The sequence below is a fragment of the Panicum virgatum genome, chromosome 3K (genome assembly GCF_016808335.1).
Source record: "Panicum virgatum strain AP13 chromosome 3K, P.virgatum_v5, whole genome shotgun sequence".
In the NCBI taxonomy this organism is placed as follows: domain Eukaryota; kingdom Viridiplantae; phylum Streptophyta; class Magnoliopsida; order Poales; family Poaceae; genus Panicum; species Panicum virgatum.
This window is the reverse complement of record NC_053138.1, coordinates 45,247,611-45,270,703: the sequence shown is the minus strand read 5'-3', so window position 1 is coordinate 45,270,703 and position 23,093 is coordinate 45,247,611. Positions and strand designations below refer to the sequence as shown.

Below are 23,093 nucleotides of genomic sequence, written 5' to 3'. Positions count from 1 at the left end.
TCAGTTACGTCCTATACGAACATGAAACGGAATGAAGGGCAGTTTGCATCGTCCTCACCTAGGGCTCGATGGCGGGCGAGGCGATGTCGCGCGTGTTGGTGCAGATGGCTCGAGGACGGTGTGCACAATAGCCTCTCCTATCAAAACAGAGAAAAATGGTGTCAATTGAATAAATTGGTAGCAACTCCCCCTGCAAACTGAAGTTTCCAAACCCTACAAGATAAAAAGTGGCATGAATACCGAGCAACACAACTCTTCCTACACTGGCTCACCTATGGGATGCCGGGGCCGAGACGCCGTGTAACGGGGTCTTGAGCCACGGCGGGGCGGCAAAGCATCGGTGGCCGGGGAAGCGTGGCATTCGACCGCGGTCAAGGTGTGGCCGGTGGGACACCGTAACAGGGCGCCAATGCATGGCCGGCGTGGCAACGGGGCCGGGCGCCGGCCACGGGCTGGGGGCCGGCATGGTGTCGGGGTGGGGCAACGGGTCCCGGGGCCGGTGTGGCGCCGGGGCGGGGCGTGGGACACAGGCCGCCGGCTGGCGTGGTGTCAGGGCGGGGCCTCGGGTACGGGCCGCCGGCGGGCATGGCGTTGGGGCGGGGTGTCGGGCCCCGGGGCCGGCGTGGCGCTTGGGCGGGGCGCCTGGCACAGGCCGCCATGGCGGGCGTGAGGTGCGGCGGGAGTGGTGTCAGGGCGGGCGTGAGACGCGGTGGGCCGGGAGTGCCGTCGGTGTGGGCGGATGGCGGCGCGGCAGCGTGGGTTGGTGGCGAGGGCGGCAGGGAGGCGGCGTGGAGGAGACGCCCGCCCCGACGGCAGCGTGGCGGGGAGGCGGTCGGTAGCGTGGGCGGTCGAGCGACGGGGAGGCGCCGGCAGCAGAGCCTGTGTGCTGTGCCTGTGTGCTGTACGTATGCGTGTGTGGAAGGGAGAGGGAGGAGGCGAGCAACGGCTAAGTGCCACAGTAGACTATTTGCCGTGTGCCTAGATCTATGGCACACGACAAATAAGCTCTTTGCCGTGAGCCACGGTACCAGGCACACGGCAAAGGCTTGGTTTGCCGTGTGCCTCTGTCCTAACACACGGCAAACCAAAGTTTTTTTAAAATACAATTTACCTCAACTAATTCGATTTCAAAATTGGTTTTACAAAATTTCATCCAATGAACATTGAAAATCCATTGTCAAAGACACTACACCAAACATGTTTTATGATTTTATGCCAAAATCCTTATTATTTCATGCATTTCTAAATTATATCACATGATTTTGCTTCACTGAAAAAAAACAAAATTACAAACCAAAACAAATAATTACCAAATTTTGGAATCAAGGAATCTAAGTTCGATATTGCATATACAAAAAGTTTAGAAGTCAAAACCCAATTCGACTTTCAGTTTCATTCGAAATCTGAACTAGTACTTCTCAACTCTACGGATTTTCTAAGCATATTCTTGGATTTGTAACAATCATACAATAAAACGTGTGGGGATCCTTCTCAATTTTTTTTCATAGACTACACACATGAAATTATTATAACAAGCCAAATTTTATGATTTCTTGACTTCATATGTTATTTATAAATTTTTTAAAACGATTCGGCCAAACCTTCCCGATCATGGTTCGTGAACAAGATCTTTAAAATTTACTTATGTTTTAGGCATACGTCCTCACATTGAGCTCATGAACTTGAATAACATTTTTTGATTCATTATATCCAACAATTGAAAACACTTCCAGTTTAATTTCAAGAAATTTGATTACACAAATTAAATGACTAAATATAGGAAAACTATCAAGAAAAATACCAAAGATTACCATGGAGCAATATGTAGTGTATGTACATATGAGAAAAGTTGGGATGGAAGAATAAAAAAAAATTTAGATCTTTGCCGTGTGCCATGAGGTTTGCACTGGCGAACACGTAAAACACACGGCAAAAATATTGATTTGCCATGTGTTCTCTTGGGCACATGGCGAACTAAACGGGCCACCGCTTGCCGTAACAGCTGGGGCATCATTGCCGTGAGCCTAACGGTGGGCACATGGCAAAGGAGGCATCTTTGCCGTGTGCCCCTTTGTGCCGTGCGTTTTTTCTTGTCACCCCACGTCAAACGGAATATATTTACCGTGTGTTGTAGTTTGCCGTGAGTAGGCTGATTTGGCACACGGCAAACATTATGTTTGCCGTGTGCCGTACGTTTGCCGTAGGCTGTTTTCCTGGCACACGGCAAATAGATGGTTTGCCGAGTGCCCGTGAAATGGCACACGGCAAACGTTCGGTTTCCGGTAGTGTATGTTTGAGGAACTTCATCTGGTGTCTGGTTTGGAGCATTCATTAATACCATTATCACAAATGTGCTTATGTTTATATCTAGTTACTTTTGACCGTTTGTGCGGCAGTGAATTGCTTAATAAATTTTAAAACTATTAAGAACACGGCTTGAATTGTATAATTTCTGAATTGAAGATATATATAATTTCCATGGAGGGTTAAGCTCTTCATTTATCTCACATTATTCTCTCCCTTTAATTTTACCCTTTCTCGGAATCATACACAAATAAAGGCACGACTCCGGTCCTCATAAGTTAAGTCATTAGGCTCGGTTCACACAATCTGTTTTCCATAAAGTTAATCTTTTTACCTCCATCCGCCTAAGCTATAACAACCTAACACTGCTAGAAAAATACTGATCAGTACAGTGTGAAATAGAGCATTATTACTCGTTATGCAACTGGTACTCGGCAGCCGAGACTAAAAGTATCGGACATTAACACCGGGCAGTACTAAAATGATTGTTTAGTATCGGGTGATGTTTCCACTCAGTACTAAAGTGTTACATATCGATCACACGCCACGCGATTTTTCACACGAAATACGTGTGCGTGCGGCACCACGATTCGAAGATAGAAACTCTTGTCGTGCGTGTAGTCTCCTTACATCTCACCTACATAACAGTTGTGATTGAGAGAGATGCTTTCCATTTGAACTAACTCGTAGGTATTGACACCAAATGGTACTATAAGGTCCATATTAGTATCAAATGGTGTTGCCAACCGGTACTAACATTAGTACCTATTTGGTAGCACCACTCTATACTAATGTGGACCTCGACCAGTACTAAAGGTATCTGTAGGTTTTGATCCACCCAAAAAATACTAGTACAAACTAGACACAGTACTGTTGAGCATTAGTAACAGGTCTAGTTGGTATCGGTATAGTACCGGGTCTAATTGGAACCAGTATTTTTGAAGTGGATGGATATATAGCTCTTTTGCTAGTACTGTACAAATTTATCTTTCATAATAGTTATAACTAATTGAGTGTTTTGCTTTAGTTCGTTTCACTCTACACATATGATGATTAATTTATTTTTTTCAAAATTAATGAACGAATCACATGCTATATAATTGATTGTTTCACCCATGCATTTCTTATTTTTATTGGTCTTTTATTGCATTTCTAAGGCTTCCCAGAACTTTTTTGGAATTTCTTTGAAATTTATTCCAATTTCTAAAGCTTAATCTAATTTTTTAAAGAAAATGCCTTATCTTTATTTTTTTTCCTTTATTTGCTTTTCTTTCCTCCTCCTTTCTTCTCAGCCTAGTTTCCTCCCACCAACCCGCTTCTGCATTTCCTTCTCCTGCCTGGCATGCTATTGGCAGCCGGTCCCCCCCCCCCCCCGGATACATATTATTTATTCACCCAAAACTGGCCGTACATGGATTTATCATCAACGGATTGTTGGAAGTACACACATGAATTTATTTTCTGACACTGCTGAGAGCGCAAAGAGCTAATTTTATTTGATTAAAAGATTACAACCAAACTATGACAGTGTACATGTGAACATAACATTCAGACTCAACTGGCACACACAAGCCTGCACACCTAGACACATTATTTTGAAGACTTGAATTAACTCAGCAGAATCAAAATTGAACGACCAAACGGGAAAACACAACGTATACATAGATTGAGCTCTTGAGCCTCAAGTTCACGTATGGATGAAGCCGCATGTCCACCGACGGTGTGTGTGGCGAAGCTCATCTTAGGGGCTTGGTGGAACTGAACTGTTGGCACAGTTGCTAGTGCATTCCTCCATGCAGGGGGGCATGCAGGATATCATGACCATGCCCCGGGATGACATGCACCTGTTGAATAGATCTGGAGCACTGGTACTGCAAGATTCACAGCAACTACGGGCACAGGGGTTGCCGCAGCTCCTAGCGGAACAGGAGTCCATGCTGCAAGAACCACGAGCATTGGAGTTGCCCTTGCACTGGCTAGTGCAGCCCTCAAAACAACTGTCAAAGAGCTCGATAGTTGTATTGCACTTGCCGTGCTCAGCTTCGAATTTGGCTTCGCACCTCTGGGTGCAATTCGAGTTGCAGTTATCTCCGCAAACAAAATCTGGCTGCTGCCCCATCGAAGAATGGAGCAGCACGAAGCACGCGGCACCGAGTAAGGCTCCCTTAACCGCGGGAGAAATGGACGCCATGGTACCGGTGAGCTAGGAACTTTGTGATGAAGAGGAAGTACAGAATGAAAGCTACAATGCAGTGGAGATAGGGGGGCAGCTCAATCGGTGACCCTATATCAACCATTCGGTACTATTTATAGGCGCCTACCGTACACAACCAAACCACACCTTCGGACTTCTAGGAGACTTATTTTGGTATGGATTATTACATGTTGAGAGTTCACTAATGTCATCATTATCACATGTTTGGAGTTGACTTCAGAAGTGCCTTCAGATTCAGTTATATGCAGAACTATACAATAAATATTATCAAGGTATGTCGGCAATCGAGATTGAACAAGTCATACATGCTGACCAATTCTATGCCTAATAATATAAATTCTACAGCTGAGCAAATAAGCACTAGGGGACACAGGCTCTTTGCCGAGTATCCCAAACGCTTGGCAAAGCCCCAATTACACTCGGCAAAGGGTTTGCCAAGTGCGGCACTCGGCAAACCCCACACGGTGACAGTTTTGATGGCGAAGCAGGCTTTGCAGAGTGCCTTTTTCAGACACTCGGCAAAGCTTTGCCATGTGCCAAAACGCCCTCGGCAGAATAAAGTAAAGACGTCGGCAAAGCGGCCGTTAACGGAGGTTTTGCCAAGTGCTAGATGAAAAGGCACTCGGCAAACAAGGTGCCTTTTGCCGAGTGCCAGATCTTTGGCACTCGGCAAAGGCACCTAGTTTGCCGAGTGCCAGATCTTTGACACATGGGTTTTCCGGTAGTGAAGGACATGAACTTCGATTACCCAGCATCAATACTACACATGCCAATGACTTGCTGCGGCAAAACCTTCTTGCTGCCTGCTTCCTCTTACAATGTTTGGCTGCTTCATATTATTCCTTCAACGCATTTCCAAATTATATAAGTGTCATGCATGTACCGTGCATGCTAGTTAACCCACAATTTTAGGTTGGTCAGCCAATAATCAAGCTTGGCACACATATATCATAAGCCATATAGGCTGCAAGCAACATATTATTAAAAGCGTTTTGGGGTATATCCAGTAAACCACATACACAATCTACTGGTCCAAAACTATTTAAAATCATGCACCCAAATAACACACAAGCAAGCAATGGCGCGCACCAGTTCGTTTTATTATTTTTGAAATAGCATTGACAGTTTTAGCAAATGTATATTTTATGCAAAGCACCTTTTAAGCGTTGTTCAGAGCATTACGAGTCTCCGCAACAAATTTCTGATGACTGTCAACTTATTCATGTTGCAGCCCGAATTTGCATCTGCGCCCTTGTTGGACCACATATATAGTGCTTAAATAGTTCCCGGATTAGGTGTTTTATATAGTGCTTGTGTGCTACCGAAGGCAAGTTCCCGGTGCTAGAATGATAGAAAGAATGTTGATCTATAAAGAAAATGCAGAGCTAATAATCTCTTCACTTGAAAACCTAGTGCTTATTACGCTAAAAAAAACTAGTGCTATCAGTTAGGATTATCGTACATATTAATTAGAATTTATATGTTTGCAGCGGCATTATCTCCACGCTGCCTTTGCAAATTAGTCATGTATATAGGGTTTACTGAATCTCGTTGAAATCGGAGAAATAAAATGATGAAGAATTATCGAAACAAAAACAGCTATGCAAGGCTAAGCTGATTATAATATGTATACTGTACACCTCTTAAGTAGCTGAATTAGCAAATCGTGGAATTATCTCCATAAACGACGGAGAGCTAGGTTTGTTATCTCTAACAAAATGCATACTTTCTGATTTATCGAACAAAGGTCTCGTTGAGCTTTGGGGCCGTTTAGTTCCCAAAAATTTTTGGAGCAAAATTTTTTAGGCTGTTTGACCACTAATTAGGAGTATTAAATAAAAATTAATTATAAAACTAATTACACGGATGGACGGGAAATCGCGAGGCGAATCTATTAAGGCTAATTAATCTGTCATTAGAGGTTGATTACTGTAGCACAACATTGTCTAATCATTGCATAATTAGGTTCATTAGATTCGTCTCGTGATTTCACCCAGGGGTTATGAAATGGGTTTTGTCAATTATTCATATTTAATACTCCAAATTAGTGGTCAAACATTGCAAATTACTGTAGCGCATAAAAATTTTTGGGAACTAAACGGGCTCTTTACAATTTTTATATAAAGTTTATCTTTATTTGCCATTACATGAAAGAGCTATGAATTTTTTTTGAGTGGATGGGTGGGTTTTCATGGCCCAGTCTAGCAACACCTAGTAGTGAAAATAGTCCTTGATATAACCCAAGGTTTTGGGATTCAATTTCGGAAAAAAATTCGGTCCCAACCGAATTGGACAAATTTCGGTCGGTTTTTGGATAGATTCCTTAGAATATTCGAATTTTGAAGCACTAAATTCGTTTCGGACCCTTCCGAAATGGGTGAATTTCGGTGAGATTCGGACAATTCGTGGCTTGACCCGGCAGTGAAAATGATTATCACATTCGGTTAGAGCTATCAATGGGAGCTGAAAATCAATTTTATTTTCACCGCTGATTCGATACAAACGACATTATGACTATTTTTTTTAGTACTGAGAAAGAATAATCTGATGAATTCTGACCAAAGATGAAGCACACAAACCCCTGGTACATTTTTTTAGATAATGGGAAAGAGAGTACCCAGCCTTGACCTCAAAAGAGGCTACAGCCAATTATTACAAATTTTTCAAAACATCTGACTGCTAGAACACTGATAAGACTATCAGCCAATCCGAAAGTTTTGATAAAGACGTTTATTAAGAGCAAATCCTATTGCTAAATCTCCATCCATGGTTGGCAAAGAACTGCATGACCAAAACCTCTATGGTTTGACATACCTTCTGTAACGCCTTCTTGTCTTCATCACGCCTTTATAGCTGTGCCCAAAATCTGAGCCAATGGGTGCCTCGATAAAGTACCTGCATATAAGTTTTCGTTGGAGATTTGTCAAACACCACATCATTCCTACTAAGCCAAATAGCCCAACATAAAGCAGATGCTCCTACTAACAGTTGTCTTTTTAACTTGGTTCCAGCCCCCCTAAGCCAATTGCCAAACAAATGAGTAATGCTATGAGGTGGATTTAAATCCAAAGAAAACTGTATGGCTCTCCATAGGAACTTGGCTACGTGGCAGTCAAAAAAGAGGTGTTGAATAGTTTCATCACTAGAACAAAAGCAACACTGTTTGTTACCCTTCCAATTCTGTTTTGCTAGATTGTCTTTAGTAAGAATAACACCTCTCTTTAGATACCACATAAAATTTTTAATTTTAAGTGGTATTTTAACTTTCCATAGATGTTTGTCAAACTGTGCATTACCATTGCTAATAAGTGCATTATACATTGAGCTAACAGTGAACACACCAGCCTGATTCAGATTCCATCAAAAAACATCAGCATTATTATTCAAACGAACATGACTGATTTGAGCAACCAAATCATGCCACAATGTAAGTAAGTGACCTGTCAAAGTTCTTCTAAAAGATACATTGAGCGGTACTCTACTAAAAACTGATGCTACAGTCAATTGCTTTTTTGCGCACAATATTATAAAGGTCAGGATATTGCTTTCTAAATGTATGATTGCCTATCCACTTGTCCTCCCAGAATCTTATTTGATTACCATCATTTAAATGAAAGGACCCATGATTCAGGAAAGTGTCTTTAACTTTCATGAGACCAGCCCAAAAATGAGAGTCCCCTGATTTTTTTTTCCACTTGAGCAATAGTCTGATTCTTTAGGTATTTGTTTCTTAATAAACTTTGCCAAATGCCCTCTTCATTGATAAGTTTGAACAGCCATTTACTTAACAAGCACCTATTTTGGATATCAAGGTTCTATTTTAACAAATACCCTGGTACATGGACTTCAGACACTGATCGATCATTGGAGATACGTACAAAAAGTTTTATTTAAACATTGCAGAGAGCACGCAAGGCTTGTTTTATTTGATCAAGAGCTTACAACAACGCGGAACAATGACAACGCAAAGGTGAACAACAACATCCAGACTCCACTGACACATGTCTTAGAAACCAAGGTAGATTAACTCAACTCACAAAGTTCTCCCAGAAACAAAACTCCAACTCAAGCCTGAAACACAATTGTTTGAACTTGAAAACACAATGTACACAATTGGGCTATTCGGCGGCGGCGCACATGATCTTAGGGCGCAGGTGGAACTTTTCCATTCATGCAGTTGTCGGTGCACTCGTTCATGCAGGTCGGCATGCAGGAGATCATGCCCATGCCCCGGGACGACATGCATTTGGAGTACAGATCTGGGGCAGTGTTACTGCAGGAGTCGCAGCAACTACGGGCACAGGGGTTGCCGCAGCTACCAGCGGAACAAGAACCCATTTTACAGGAACCACGGGCATAGGAGTTGCCCTTGCAGTTACTAGTGCAGCCCGTGAAGCAATCGCCGTAGAGATCGAGCGTGGTATTGCAGCTGCCAGACTCGGACTCAGCTTGGGCTTGGCACCTCGGGCTGCAAATCGAGAAGCAGTAGTTTCCGCAATCCAATGGTGGTGCAGGTGCTGGCTGTGGCTGCAGCCCCATCGAAGAATGGAACAGCACGAGGCACGCGGCAACGGCCAAGGCCCCCTTGACAGTGGCAGCAGTAGAAGCCATGGTACAAGTGAACTAGCAAGCTGTGATCTAGGGAAGATTAGATGCTTATTATGGTATAATGCGGTATGGGAGGAGATAGAGAGGCAGCTCAATTAGTGCTATTTATAGGCGCCAAAACCTAACGAATTGAATCCTTGAAGCCAACTACGTAGGAGCCCAGTTTGGTACAGACTATTACATGTTGACGGGATGATGAGTGCATGACACTCCCAGATGGGATCCTGCCACATGTTAGCAAGGTTTGTCGGAAAGTCTAGGAACTCTACGTTGAATGAGTCAAGAGTAGACTTCGGGCACATGGAGACCAATTCTCCACATAAAAATACAATTTATACTATTGTGAAATCAGAGAAAATTCCCTTGGACGTTGTATCGGCAACCAACATTACACATAACACTGACATGCACTGCCACCTTCTTGCTCCCACGTTCCTCAAACTTTCGCTACCTCTAATTCTTTCAATGCATTTGCCAAGAGAAATTTCTTTAAAATGCAGCTTCCATGCAAAAGTGAACCCAAAATGTCCGATTAGTCAGCCAACACCACATTGGCACACATCATACGCCATATATAGGCCGCAAACATGTAGTGTCAAAAAACTTTGGGACATCCGTAAACCACATACAAAGTTTATTAATCACTATTATTAAAATAATTTTTAGGGACAGGTGAAACACCATTTGTAGGAGCAGGTACGGTACCTGCTTCTACTTTTCACAACTAAAAATAATAGTAGTTTGTATAGGAGCTAGTAATATACCCGCCCCTATAATTCCATTTCTTGGGGCTGATAATGCTGTCACCGTCTCTAGTAAGTGATCTGTAGAGGAGGTAGGTCATGATATGATCCGTCCTTACAAATTAATTTTCAGAATAAAAAAATGGAAAATGAAAACAGCAAAATAAAAAAGGTTTGTAGAGGTGGGTCATCGTGGCATGTATGTATGAATGTGTTATTCTAAATTTTAGGTGTAGCAATTTATTCTACACCAATAGCCAAACTGAGCAAAACTATTGGACAAATTTTCAGTAGTTCAGTAATTGGCGAGCTACAACTAGGCATTGTTCAGTAATTTGGTTTAGTATTTTGATGACTATTTTTGCTAGTAATAGAAGGTGGGTGTATAATATTCAGCGTGTTAAGTGCTCTAACAAATTGCGTACTTTCTGATTTCCGTCAGATGGAACTCTTGTTGTTTATGCTTCCTACTAAATAAAACTTCTCTGTGTATGTTATTCCTTAATAGAATTAAATATTTTTTTAGACCAATGACCCATAGATCTCTGCTACTACGACTCGGTCACGCTGACACGCACGTGAAAGTCAACCAACATTGCACCGACTTTTTATTTAAGATAAGACCATGCGAGGTTATCTTCAGCTACACGACACATATATCTAAATGGTCTCGCGGAGGCTAATGATGAGCTTATAGAATGAATTAGCTCAACACGCCACACTGTGACTTTGTGTAGAGGCAGTGTAATGCCATGAATGTTAGAGAGAAAATTGCCAATTCGACACTACAAAAAATATCTCTTGCCTATTTGACATCCAATCTTCATTTCTTACCTATATGACTCCAAGTCCATTTTTTGTTGCCAAACTGTTGCTTCTGTTAGTCATCACCATTAGAAATAGTAGGACCCACCGATCAGTTCTACCCACAGTCTAGCCTCCTCTCCTCATCTCTCTCCGTCCTCCACTTACATACTGGACCCACTGTCAGATTCATCTCCTAACTCCAGCGCCACCCTGCCGCATGCCCACGCAGGGCCAATCCGAAGCCGTGCCACCGCGCGGGCCGCTCTGGTGGCCTTGCTGCCTGCCTCCGTGCTCTAACTCCAGCTTCCGGCGTTGGTCGCCCGACTCGTCAGCCGTACTTGCTTCTAATTTTTGCAACTAAAAACAGTTGTTTATATAGGAGCGGATAATATACCCACCCCCTTTAAATCCATTTATTTCTTTGGGTGTCACCCGCCTCTAGCAAGTGATCTGTAGAGGTGGGTCGTGGTATGATCCGTCCTTATAAATTAATTTTTCAAAATAAATAATTGAAAAAAGATGAAAACAGCAAAACTAAAAAGGTTTGTAGAGGTGAGTCGTCATGGCATGCATGCATGTATGTATGTATGTACGTAGGAATGAATGTGCTAATCTATATTTTAGGTGTAGCAGTTTATTCTACACCAATAGCCAAACTGAGCAAAACTACTAGACAAATTTTCAGTAGTTCAATAATCGGCAAGCTGTAACTAGGCATTGTTCAATAATTTGGTAAATTTATTCAGTATTTTGATGACTATTTTTGCTAGTAATAGAAGGTGGGTGTATAATATTCAGCGTGTTAAGTGCTCTAACAAATTGCGTACTTTCTGATTTCCGTCACATGGAACTCTTGTTGTTTATGCTTACCACTAAAACTTCTCTGTGTATAGTGTATGTTATTCCTTAATAGGATTAAACATTTTTTTAGACCATCTCTGCTACTACGACTCGGTCACGCTGACACGCACGTGAAAGTCAACCAACATTGCACCGACTTTTTATTTAAGATAAGATCATAAGATGCGAGGTTATCTTCAGCTGCACGACACATATCTAAATGGTCTCGCGGAAGCTAATGAGCTTATAGACTGAATTAGTTCAACACGCCACACCGTGACTTTGCGTAGAGGCAGTGTAATGCCATGAATGTTAGAACTAGCAACATATATATCCCTGGGAAGAAGCAAGCTATCACAGAGTTCGATAATATATATTCATAGGGGATCTGAAACTCGACTTTAAGATTAGTTTGTGTTCCAGATGTCAGCTGTACACTGCCAAAAACAATTCCTCTATACTCGACCTCCACTAGTACAGAATAAACCTTCGGTTCTGTACATTTATCTCGGCTAAAGTTGGACCCAGGACCATTGAAAGTTTTAGTCTCGAGTCCAACGGCTAGGGGGCTGCAGAGAGCTTTAGTCCCGGTTGGAGCATTAATCGGGACTAACCAACCGGGACTAAAGGGTGACTTTTAGTCCCGATTTCACCTAGGACAAAAAGTCATCCACGGTTTAGTTTAAAAGGAAAACATTCCCAGTAGAGTAACATGCATGTGTTGTGTAGGTGGAGGTCGTAAGAAAACTATACGCAAGGTGAGAGGTCTCAGGTACGAGGGCTTGGCCCTTTAGTTCCAGACTCCCAGACCCGATTCAGAAATTGGGACTAAAGGGAGTTGTCCACCGGGACAAAAGGGTCGTTCTGTACTAGTGCTCCATCCTAAAAACAATGCAACTCTCGATTCCGGATAAATCAAATAATTTCAAATTTGATCAAATTTAGATTACACTTTACTGGTAAAGGACAAATACCTCAGTTTCTGAAAAAAAAAAAGAAATTTACATTGTATCAAATTTAGTGCTTAAATTGAAAATAGAAAGACCGATGAGAAGAAACAAACAAATGTTTCTAGTACCGATGAGAAGGTTTTACAACTTCCTAGTTTTCGTGGATGGCTGCATCTATTAAAAATTTATTTGTCATCTCACAATGTAACTGGAAGATAAAATAATTTCTAATCTACCAATCAATAATTTATTCCAATCTACCAATAAAAAATTTATTTATTATCACATGATGTAACTAGAAGAGAAAGTAATTTCTCATCTACTAGTCCTTGCCACACCTCATAAGCAGCAGTACTCTATAAACTGAAGTGGTTAATGTTCAATAGTTCTAGACATATTAGACCAGTCTTAATGCATAATTTCATTGCATAGTTACACTAATCCAATGCCCCAATCACCGCCAATTTGGGAGGACGATGTTGATGACCCTCGCCTGCCCATGCGTGCTAGCGCCGCGCTCGCAAACGGTGCATGGCCTTGTGCGATCACTCACACTCAGCACCGCGCAGCCCCGCACACCACTGCAGAGAGGAGGAGAGGCTGGGGAAGGAGGGGACACTAGTACAAAAAAATATTAACGGCGAGCTTTAAAAAAAGCCTTCGGAGGGGGCGGGAAAAATAATCGCCTCGGTTAATGGCCAGTATTAACCGAAGCGGTTATAGAAAACCACCTCATAAATTGATTAACTGGGACCTTCATTTTTAAAATGTCTATCTCGATTAATATCGATTACCCCAGGCAGTTGTTCTAACGCAAACTCCTCAATTAATCAATTAACCGAGACGGGCAACCTATAGGATTCGCTTTGGAAAATATCGAGGCCCAAAAAGACCCGGAAAGACCATTACCAGGGTTCCATATATATAGTCGAGTTAGGATTTCGAACTCGGATCTCCTTTCTTTTCTCCTCTCCCTCCCTCACTCCTGTCACACGCCGACACTCCCTCTCACACTCCTCTCCCTCCCGCACTCTGTTCTTGACTGCAGCGGCGGAGCGGGCTGGAGCCGCGGCAGATGCAGTGGCCCGGAGCGGTAGCCGGTGCGGCGCCGGAGTGGCGCCCCGGAGCCGCGACTGGCGTGGCAGCCCGGAGTGGCGGCTGTTGCGGCGCCCTGGAGCCGTGGCAGGCGTGGTGGCCCGGAGCCACAGCAGGAGCGGCGATGAAGCGTGGTGGCCCGGAGCCGCGGCGGGACACGACGGAACGGCGGCCTGGGACGCCACCGGCGGTGGCTCGGCATGGCATGGCGGCATCTTCGACCACCGACGCCGCCCCACCTCCAGCCCCCGGTGCTAGACACGCCCCCTCCCTACATCGCGCCCCTAGTCCGAGCGGTTGGCGGGCGCAGCCGAGGCCGATTCGGCGGCAGGCGGTGCGGATCCGGTGGCGCTGGGTGCGGATCGTGGGGCATGCAGGGTGGGTCATGTGGCGATGGGGGCAGATCTGGCGGTGCGAGAGGTGGATCCGTCTCCCCGTGGATAGGCTCGGCGGGCCTGTGGATGGGCTTGGCAGGCCTGTCCACGGGCTTCTTAATTTTTTATTTTTTCCATTCGATTAAATGAGGTGGGCAAGCAACCGCCTCGGAAAATAGGTCATTATTGTTACCTTGGATTCGAGGCGGTTGCAAAAACCGCCAGTCAGTTAATGCTTATTTGACTGCCTTGGTAAAGATTTATGTAGTAGTGGGAGGTGGCTTGGGATTGGAGGGGAGGCGGTGGCTGGTGAAAGGAGAGGAGATGCTGCTGTGGGGGAGAGAAGGAGAGGGGAGGTGACGGCAGGGAGGGGAAAGGGAGGTGGTGGGGGTAGGGGACAGGAGGGGTGTGGCTGCGGCAAGGTATAGGAGGGGAGGTGGCAACGGATAGGGGAAGGTGCGGCAGGGAGGAAGGGAGAGGAAGCGGGGGAGTGTGGAGGAGAACGGGCGGAGAGAGATAGGAAAAGATCCAATCTTTTGCTCAGAGAGGGGGAGGAAGAGAGAGAAAAAATAAAATGGTCATAGACTATCACTTTGGTTTCAGTTCAAACAGGCGGTGATGTTCATGCATGGTTTCTGTTCAAACAGATGGTGATGTAGTGTTCATGCATGGTTTTAGTTCAAACAGGCGGTGATGTAGTGTTCACGTGTGATTTTCGATGCGCAAGAACTCGCTCGTAAAAATTGTTGCGACAGTCTAATATTTTACATGCAACATGAGATGCATGTTGCGGAGGGAATTTTACTGTTACTCGACTGTTTGCGCGATGCTAGCATTCAGATCGGACATTTCAGACGCTGGCAGCTTTGATAATATTAAATCAGATATGCAATCGGGCTGAGTCGGCTGGGGCTTCGGACGTGCCCCGAAGTTGGGGTGAGGGCGATTTAGGTTCTGTTGTGGGCCTGAGAGCACTGTAGAACGGTATATATATGGTTGTAGGAATGCATTGGGAGGTCTGTGTACTGTGAACTTGGTGATAGAGATCAAATTACTAAATCTGAACATCGACATTCAGACTTGACGGACGCACAGCTAAACTCACCCATATATTGGACATTACTAACATAGTACCCGTGCGTTGTTACGGGTAATATAAATTTTATCCAAATCTACATGAGTCCATCAAATTTTTTCTCTTTCACTACGTGTACAAACCATGTGGTGGCCATGTGAGATATCGATTAATTGTGCAGTTTTCGATTTTGATTGGAATTGATTTGTTCGGGTTTCAATTAGGATTTCGATTGCATATATGCCCCAATGGGTGCTAAGGACAAAGTTGGTATAGGTATCGGATACATTTAGTTGTCCGTATTTTTATGTATAAGGATTTAAGTGATCGAGTCGTGGATGGAGGATTTGTCCGACCTGCATATGGGATGGACTAAGACTCACACATCAATGACACAAGACAGACCAAACCACGCTACGTGAGAAAGCCTAATTTGTAACGGCCATAGATTGCTATTTGTAACGGGCATAGCGCCCGTTACCCTTTTAGCGTTACTAATGACCCATCACCAGTTACCATTAATAGTCTTTGGTAACGGGCATCAATATGCCCGTTACTGATAACAGAACATCTGTAACGGGCATCAATACACCCGTTACCAACATCAGTCATAGGTAATGGGCATTATGGTAATGCCCATTACCTATATGAAATTAGAAAACAAAAAAAAATCAAAATATCTTCTATTCTTTTATTACATCCAAGAACAGTTACATCCAGTTACATCCATACACATGTCTTATAGAAAACATAAATTGTATCCAACAAAACAAGTAGATGAGCAATGCCATCCCTCATGCCTCTAGCTCTGCACCAGAAACTGATGATCTGCTCACACATATAAAGGCCTTAATCATATCAAAATTGAAATCATGAAACACAAATGATGAAACAATAATGATTATGCATCACATCACATAGAAGTTAGTTTGACATCGAAGTTGCTTCAACTAAAAGCAAGCCCAACTTCTAGAAAAACACATGACCTTCGCATCAAATAAACACATATTGGCACTTCCTGGTTGAAGGTAATTCAGGTTATCTATCAATTTTATCCACATTTCATTCATCAATTAGATTGCTGCATTTCTGATTTTATACCATGGTAATAAGGAAAAGATGTCCACTTCACAAAGTTGTTGCGCTCACACTAATGACTGATAGAGCCATCACAATAATGCCAGTCTAATCATAAATGTTGTTGGGTTCACACTACACAAAGTTGCAACATCAAACTAATGCCATTTTTTGAAATTAGGCAAAGGTAGGCTTACATAGATGATGGAATACAAGTCTAGGAACTTGAACCTCACTAACATTTCTACTATCATCAGCCACATTTCTAAGAACTTCACTACAAATAAAAGTAAAAGTTTGGAAACTAATGCTATGAGGACATATTAGAAAGTGAAGGTGTACAAAATTTACCTTCTGAAGATAATGGTGCGTACAATAGCCTTTTCGTCATGCAAATTATCGTTCATGGAAGAGCAAGGCACTGCATAAACAAAGAGAACATAAAAAAAGAGTTCCAATGTAAAAAAAACATGTTTCACGAATATTTAACATGTATCCAGGGTGCATTACAAAGTAGTATAAAACTAGTCAAGGTACTGGGGATTCAAGCCAAACCAGTTACATGAAAAAACAAGTTGAACCAACTGGTTTATAATTACTGGATCATAGTTACAGTATCTATGCCAGTCATAAAAAAATTCTACTGTTTATATGCAAACCTGAGCTTCACTTTGGACTCAATATGCCCTGGATTGAGTTTTTGTTTGCAAAATATTGAACCCAGTGACAAATCTTCCAACAATCAATGAAAAGGATTTGTATGTTTTTCACAAGTATAACCCTGTACATATAGCTTGCATTGACGAAGATCTAGATCTGGTTGCTTCATTGGTATTCAAAAAATACAATGGTCACTAGATATAAGAGTAGTGGTGAGTCTCAGAGATTGACCTGTACTGTCCCAAGTCACATGGCCAACCAACAGAATTGGTTGATAGTACGTTATGTTGGATAACCAGACATATATATCCACAGATCAACATATTAGCTGACAGCTTTAATAGAATTTCCCCAATGAAATCGAAATGCTGAGAGAAAAGAAACTATTCATACAGCATATGTCATTCATTCACAGATTGGTCACATATTCACTCGATAGTATCAACAACAGAAGTCTTTAATTCTTGATCAACAACCCCAAATGGAAATGAACAAGCATTTATTCCCAAACTCACATTGGTCTACCTCCCACATGCCACGACCCTCCTAACCATGCTCAATTTCTAACCTAAGAAGAATATGCAAAGATCCAGGAACCAGATTTACCTCGACGAAATTGGTGAACTTGGGGTCCTGATTGATGACCAGCCGGTGCACCTACGGGCCAGCAAGAAAACAAATTAGGAAAGCCGAATACAAAATCAAGAACAGGATTGAAAGCAGCGCTGATCCATGCATCTCACCTCGTACCCGACCTTGTGCGGGATGTAGTACTTGCCAGCCGCATCTTCCCCTGCCGGTTCTGCAGCAGGATGAACTAGATCTGCACCGCCCCATGCCAAGGAAGAGACGGAAGTTTTAGTCAGATCCGATTGAAAGATAGATGTAGGCATGTGCTTCATCCACATGCTTGCGCTGGAGCGAGAAACAAGAACTGCGTCGCCAGAGGTCGCAAGAGCAGGGAGGACGAGGGGGCGGAGGGTTGGCCGTCGTAGATCCGCCATGCCCTGCGCGGATCCGGCCGCCATGGCCGCCGCGCAGGCCTCCACCACCGCCGACGTCATGGGAGGGCACAGGAGAAGGGAGGACGAGGGGGTGGAGGGCCAGCCGCCGCAGATCCTCCATGTCCTGCGCGCATCCGGCCGCCATGGCCGCCGCGCAGGCATCCGCCACTGCCTCCGCAATGGGTGGGGGGCGTGAGGATGGAGGAGGAGGGGCGCGGAGTGTCGGGCGCTGCAGCCATGGGAGGGTGTAACACCCGGTTTTTAAAAGGACATAAACCGAGCAATCATATACGTGCCAGGATCAAGTCACACGTATATACAACAGAATGAACAGTATATCATAGCACATATCACGTTAAAAGACATATTAAAGCGAATACGAATGTTACTTATTACATTAATGACAAAATGTCTGATACAGCGGAAGCGAAGTACAAAATACGAATAAAGCTCTCCGAAGCTGAAGCAGGGCGCCACAGGGACGTCGACTGGGAGACGAAGCACCTAGAAGTCCTCGTAGTCCTGGTAGCGCTGGACGAACTCCCTCGTGTCGGCAGGAACTGAGCAGCAGTAGCGTAGCCAAGAGGAAAAAGTAGAGAAGAGGCAAGGGTGAGTACACAACTTGTACTCAACAAGTATAACACAAACTATGAGGCTCTATGCTGGCTGACTCAACTGCATTAGCTTTTAAGTGTTGGCAAGATTTTATTAAAGCTATTTACTACGAGTTGATGAATTACCATTAACCCGGTTACATAGTAATTAATCAGGATTAAATTAAGAAACTACTGGGAACCAAACCGAAACCAAGCCACCAAGGTAACCCCGAGAAGTACCTCCCTCGTCGGAAGGAGATAACTTCACTAATCAAAAGGAGGATCTGGGCCGCTCATAACCGTGAGCACGGCTAGTATACCAGTTTTACACTCTGCAGAGGTTGCACATCTTTACCCACAAGTCGTGAGCTACGCCAGGGGTTCATCACACTTCCTTAGGTGAGATGACTAGCGACTCACTACGAGGCCTTTACAAAGAATCTCGTTGGTAAGGCGTAACCGCGAGAGATAGGTCAGCGACGATGGGGCCCACCTCCAGGGGTACAAGCACAGGAGCGCAATCCAAGCACAGACCAGCCGGAGGAGCAGGGACCATTGAAGCTTGCTACTCTTGCCCCGCAGGTAAGTTACTCCAAACCAAAAAGACCTAATTAATAAGCCAAGTCTATCCCATTCTAGCCTTGTGGTAGCGCTGTTGTCCCAGGTTGTCGCTCTATGAACCGGTCCTTATGGAGAGTGACCAACCAGGCAGTAAGCACCGTGCTGGCCCCCTAAACCATGTTTCTAACAAAAGCCAATTTTAACGAGACGTGAGCCACTCAAGCCACACAGAGTGCCACTCTCAGAATTAAATTCAAGTAAACCATTAATCAAATTAATTAAAAAGGACCAGAGTGTGTTGTAGCGCAGCAACCTAGCACAACTAACCAAGATGCAACCCAAAGGATATATATAAAGGATATAAAGTGGCTAGGAAAGTCCTTATAGGCATACAGTATTAAATGCAGTATGAAGAAGTATTTAAAAGTGATGGGTTGTTCATGTTATACTTGCCTTCCTCGTACTGCTCTGGCTGCTGCTCAAACTGCTCCGAAGACGGCTGCTCCGGGTACTGGTACTGGGGCTCCTCAGATGGATCAACGTCTACTCACGAACACATGGCCAAAACAATGCACGAAAATAAGCATACAAACAAACATTAACAAAAAACTAAGAAACAGTACATCAATACATAAAAACAGCACACTAAACTATTCTAATACTGTTCTACGCGTTACAACGATCGCGTGGATACAAAGAATGCTAAAAACGGAGCTAAAACGCGTATTCTAGGCCAAAAACAAGGTTCAGGGGCTTATCTGCGATAAAAACTAAGCTTCAGGGGGTTTCCTGCAAAAACCGAGGGTCTAAACATAATTATCCATTAGTTCTAGGGTCTAGCACGTAAAACTGCCAAGGGTGGACGGCGGGTTTGATTCCTGGAAAACTCAGGGGGGTCCGTGCAAAATTTTGGGCTTAACTGCAATTATTTTTCAAAGGCGGTGGACTGCGGGTTAATTCACCAGAAGACTGAGGGCTCTTTAGCAAAAAGTACCGGCCGAACCGGTATCTTTGATTTTGGGCCGTAGGATTCGGATCTGGCGGAGTAGATTGGATCTGATCACGTTCTAATCTGGGTCGCTGATTCTAGATCTGGCGGCCACGGGCGAAGGGGCGTGCGGGCGGCGGCGCGGCTCGCCGGGAAACCAATTCCCGCGGCGGCGCGGCACGGTAGGTCACCGGAGTTGGCCAAATTCGGCCTTCTCGTGGCTAATCCGAGCGGGAGAAGGGCTAGGGAGGCTCAGCACGGCACGCTTAATCCACCCGTGCCAAGCGCGGGTGGGGGGGGCGGGTGCTCGGAGCTGCGCTCGCGACGGCGGCGGCGACTCTGGGCATCGGGAATCCGCCGGCGGGCGGTGCCCGGCCTCTGGGGTGACTCACAGGCCAAAACATCGGGTGCAGAGGGAAAGGAAGGTTGGGGTGGGGCTCACCTAGGCCCGAATTTGGGCTGTGCTGACGCGCAGAGTTGGCGACGTCGGGTTCCGGCGGCGGCCGTGGCGGGGCTCGGGGAAGATGGTGTGGAAGCGGCTCTCTGGCTCCGGATCTTCACTGGCGAGTGCTGCGTTGGTCTGCGATTCCCGGAGAAGAGTTAGCAAGGCTGGAGGATTGCCGGGGTTGGGCGATGGCTCGGAGACGGGCTCACCTGCGGCGGCGGCAGAACTCCGATTTGCGTAGCAAGGAGAGGGCGGTGCGAGGGTCTCGGGCGCGCGTGGCGTGGCGGCTCTGTGTTCAAGGGTTCAGGTGAACTTGACGGCGTTTAAGAAGGAGCAGGGAGGCGCCTTGGGCCGGCTGAGACGGACTGGGCCGGCACGGGGTTCGCCTGGGCCGAGCGGGGGAGAGAGAGGGTGGGCCGCCTGAGGTCGGGCCGGGGAGGAGTGGGCTTGGGCTGTTGGGTTGGGCTGGGGTTTTGGGTTTAGCTGGGTTTTGGGTTTAGCTGGGTTTTGGGATTTGCCATTCTTTTTCCATTTCTAATCTTTTCTATTTCTAGTTCAAACAAAGGTTGAATTCAAATACCAATTTGAATTCAAACCACACTCAATCAATTAAAAGCTATGCACCAGCATGAATGCAACACAAAATTTAAACCTATGGCAAAATTTTAATACTTATGAAACAAAATTAAATTAAATGCCAACTAAACACAATAAACCTTAGAAAATTAAATAAAGCCAATTAAATTTATTATTAAATACTGAATTTTGAATTAGGGTGTTACAAATCCTACCCCCTTACAGGAATCTCGTCCCGAGATTCTGGGCTGGCTAGCAAAGAGATCCGGGTATGTCTTCATCAACTCCTCTTCCTTCTTGTAGCAAGTCCCCCGGAGAGACATCCGGGAATTCAGACACCACGCGAATACCATCCGTGGGTCTAGCCTCCATCTGATGAAGAAAACCAGAAGGCTCTGTAGCACTGACTGTCATCTCTTGGCCATCAGATGCTGACAAGTGAACTGTCTGCTGAGCACAATCAATACGGACTCCCCATCTGGTAAGGGTCTCCATGCCCAGAATCACATCTATCCCCGAGGAATCAATGACGACCAAACCAGTGCGAAATTCCGCCCCCCTTATGATAATACTGACTCTAGAGCATATAGAGCATGTGTGTACCTGGCCCCCAGGTGAGGTAACTACCATAGCTGTCCTCATACACGAAACTGGTATATGATGCTGCTCGGCAAATGACTTGGAAATGAAAGAATGAGTAGCACCGGTATCGAAAATCACCATAGCTGGATAAGAGTTGACCATGAATGTACCAATAACCACATTAGGAGCCTCGGCCGCTGACTCGGCCGTCACGTGGTTCACCCTGCCCTGTGCTGGCGCCCTGGGCTGAGCTGGGCGCCCCTGCTGTCCCGCCTGCGCCTTCCGGGGGCAAGCGTTGGCGTAGTGCCCCGGCTGGCCGCAGTGAAAGCAGGTGCGAGGAGGTCCCTGAGCTTGCTGTCCGGTAGGAGCTGCCGGACGTGGAGCCTGCGGTGCCGGTGGAGCAGCACGAGCCGGAGGTGCCGGTAACCTCTGGCCCTGACCTGCCTGCTGCTGTCGAGGCGTGTACTGCTGCGGTGGCCTCTGCTGGTACTGCTGAGGAGGCCGGTACTGAGGCTGGTACTGCTGGGGCTGCTGGAGTCGAGGACGAGTGTTGCTGCCGGAAGCAACGGGGACAACCTTCCTCTTCTTGTCCTCCATCTCCATGTGCTTGCGCTCAGTGTTGAGCGCGCTGTCAACCAGATGGTTGAAGTCGTCGAAGCGGAGGTTGAGCAGCGTGTACTGGAGGTAGTCCTCAAGACCCTCCATGAAGTGCTCCTGCTTCTTGCGGTCATCCGCAACCTTGGCAGGGGCGTAGCGAGCCAGCTGAAGAAAGCGATCACGATACTCCGTGACCGACATAGTCCCCTGAATTCACAGACAGATAGATATCGAAAGATTAACTCAAGATTCATAAGGATAGAACAAGGGGCATTAGCTCAAAAGAAAACGCTGAATGATTATACTTAAGATTACATGCTTCAGTGCAAGGAACTCCTTCTGTTTCATCTTCATAACGCCCGCGGGGACGTTGTGGCTGCGAAAATGCTCCCTGAATTGGAGCCAAGTGAGAGACTCACGGTCATGGACTGGGTGGGACTCCCACCAATCCAAAGCTGCCCCTCGCAGCTGTCCTGCTGCGTACAAGACGCGCTCACGATCATCGCACTGGGTGATGTCCAGCTGACGCTCCACTGCGCGGAGCCAGTCGTCAGCCTGAAGAGGGTCGGACGTGTGAGAAAACGTCGGCGGGTGACCCCTCAGAAACTCAGCACGCCTGTCGCGAGGCTGCGGCGGTGGAGGAGGCGGAGGCTGAGTGTGAGCGTGCTGAAGAGCCTGAACAGTGTTGTTCAGGGTAGCCATCATCTGCATCTGGAGCGGGAAGTACTGCTCCGGAGTCAAAGGCGGCGGCATCGGGATCCCGGTCCCCTGAATTCACAGACAGATAGATATCGAAAGATTAACTCAAGATTCATAAGGATAGAACAAGGGGCATTAGCTCAAAAGAAAACGCTGAATGATTATACTTAAGATTACATGCTTCAGTGCAAGGAACTCCTTCTGTTTCATCTTCATAACGCCCGCGGGGACGTTGTGGCTGCGAAAATGCTCCCTGAATTGGAGCCAAGTGAGAGACTCACGGTCATGGACTGGGTG

General features: G+C 45.4%; 2 protein-coding genes across 3 annotated transcripts; both read right to left on the bottom strand.

Moving 5' to 3' along the window:
• Positions 1 to 8,662: 8,662 nt before the first annotated feature.
• LOC120700949 (keratin-associated protein 5-4-like) lies at positions 8,663 to 9,130 on the bottom strand. The gene has a single exon (XM_039985141.1). The coding sequence runs from the start codon at positions 9,128 to 9,130 to the stop codon at positions 8,663 to 8,665; it is 468 nt and encodes a 155-aa protein (XP_039841075.1).
• A 6,549-nt stretch (positions 9,131 to 15,679) lies between these two features.
• Positions 15,680 to 17,800, bottom strand: LOC120701497. Of its 2 annotated transcripts, none has more exons than XM_039985519.1 (4): positions 17,492 to 17,800; positions 17,355 to 17,405; positions 16,440 to 16,509; positions 15,680 to 15,859 (listed from the first exon to the last, which is right to left on the bottom strand). In XM_039985519.1, exons 1-3 carry the CDS (start codon positions 17,774 to 17,776, stop codon positions 16,492 to 16,494), a joined length of 354 nt encoding a protein of 117 aa, XP_039841453.1. In that variant the 5' UTR covers positions 17,777 to 17,800; the 3' UTR covers positions 15,680 to 15,859; positions 16,440 to 16,491. The 2 variants fall into 2 exon arrangements, with proteins under 2 accessions (XP_039841453.1, XP_039841452.1); XM_039985518.1 differs by having other exon boundaries at positions 15,680 to 15,839.
• Positions 17,801 to 23,093: the final 5,293 nt, after the last annotated feature.

Bases quoted from the DNA above. Each gene is read 5' to 3' on its own strand.
- LOC120700949 (XM_039985141.1), bottom strand. From the start codon at position 9,130: ATGGCTTCTACTGCTGCCACTGTCAAGGGGGCCTTGGCCGTTGCCGCG.
- LOC120701497 (XM_039985519.1), bottom strand. From the start codon at position 17,776: ATGGCGGCCGGATCCGCGCAGGGCATGGCGGATCTACGACGGCCAACC. The intron at 17,406-17,491 runs GTGAGATGCATG...GCTGGCCCGTAG, and splicing joins CGCACAAGGTCGGGTACGAG to GTGCACCGGCTGGTCATCAA.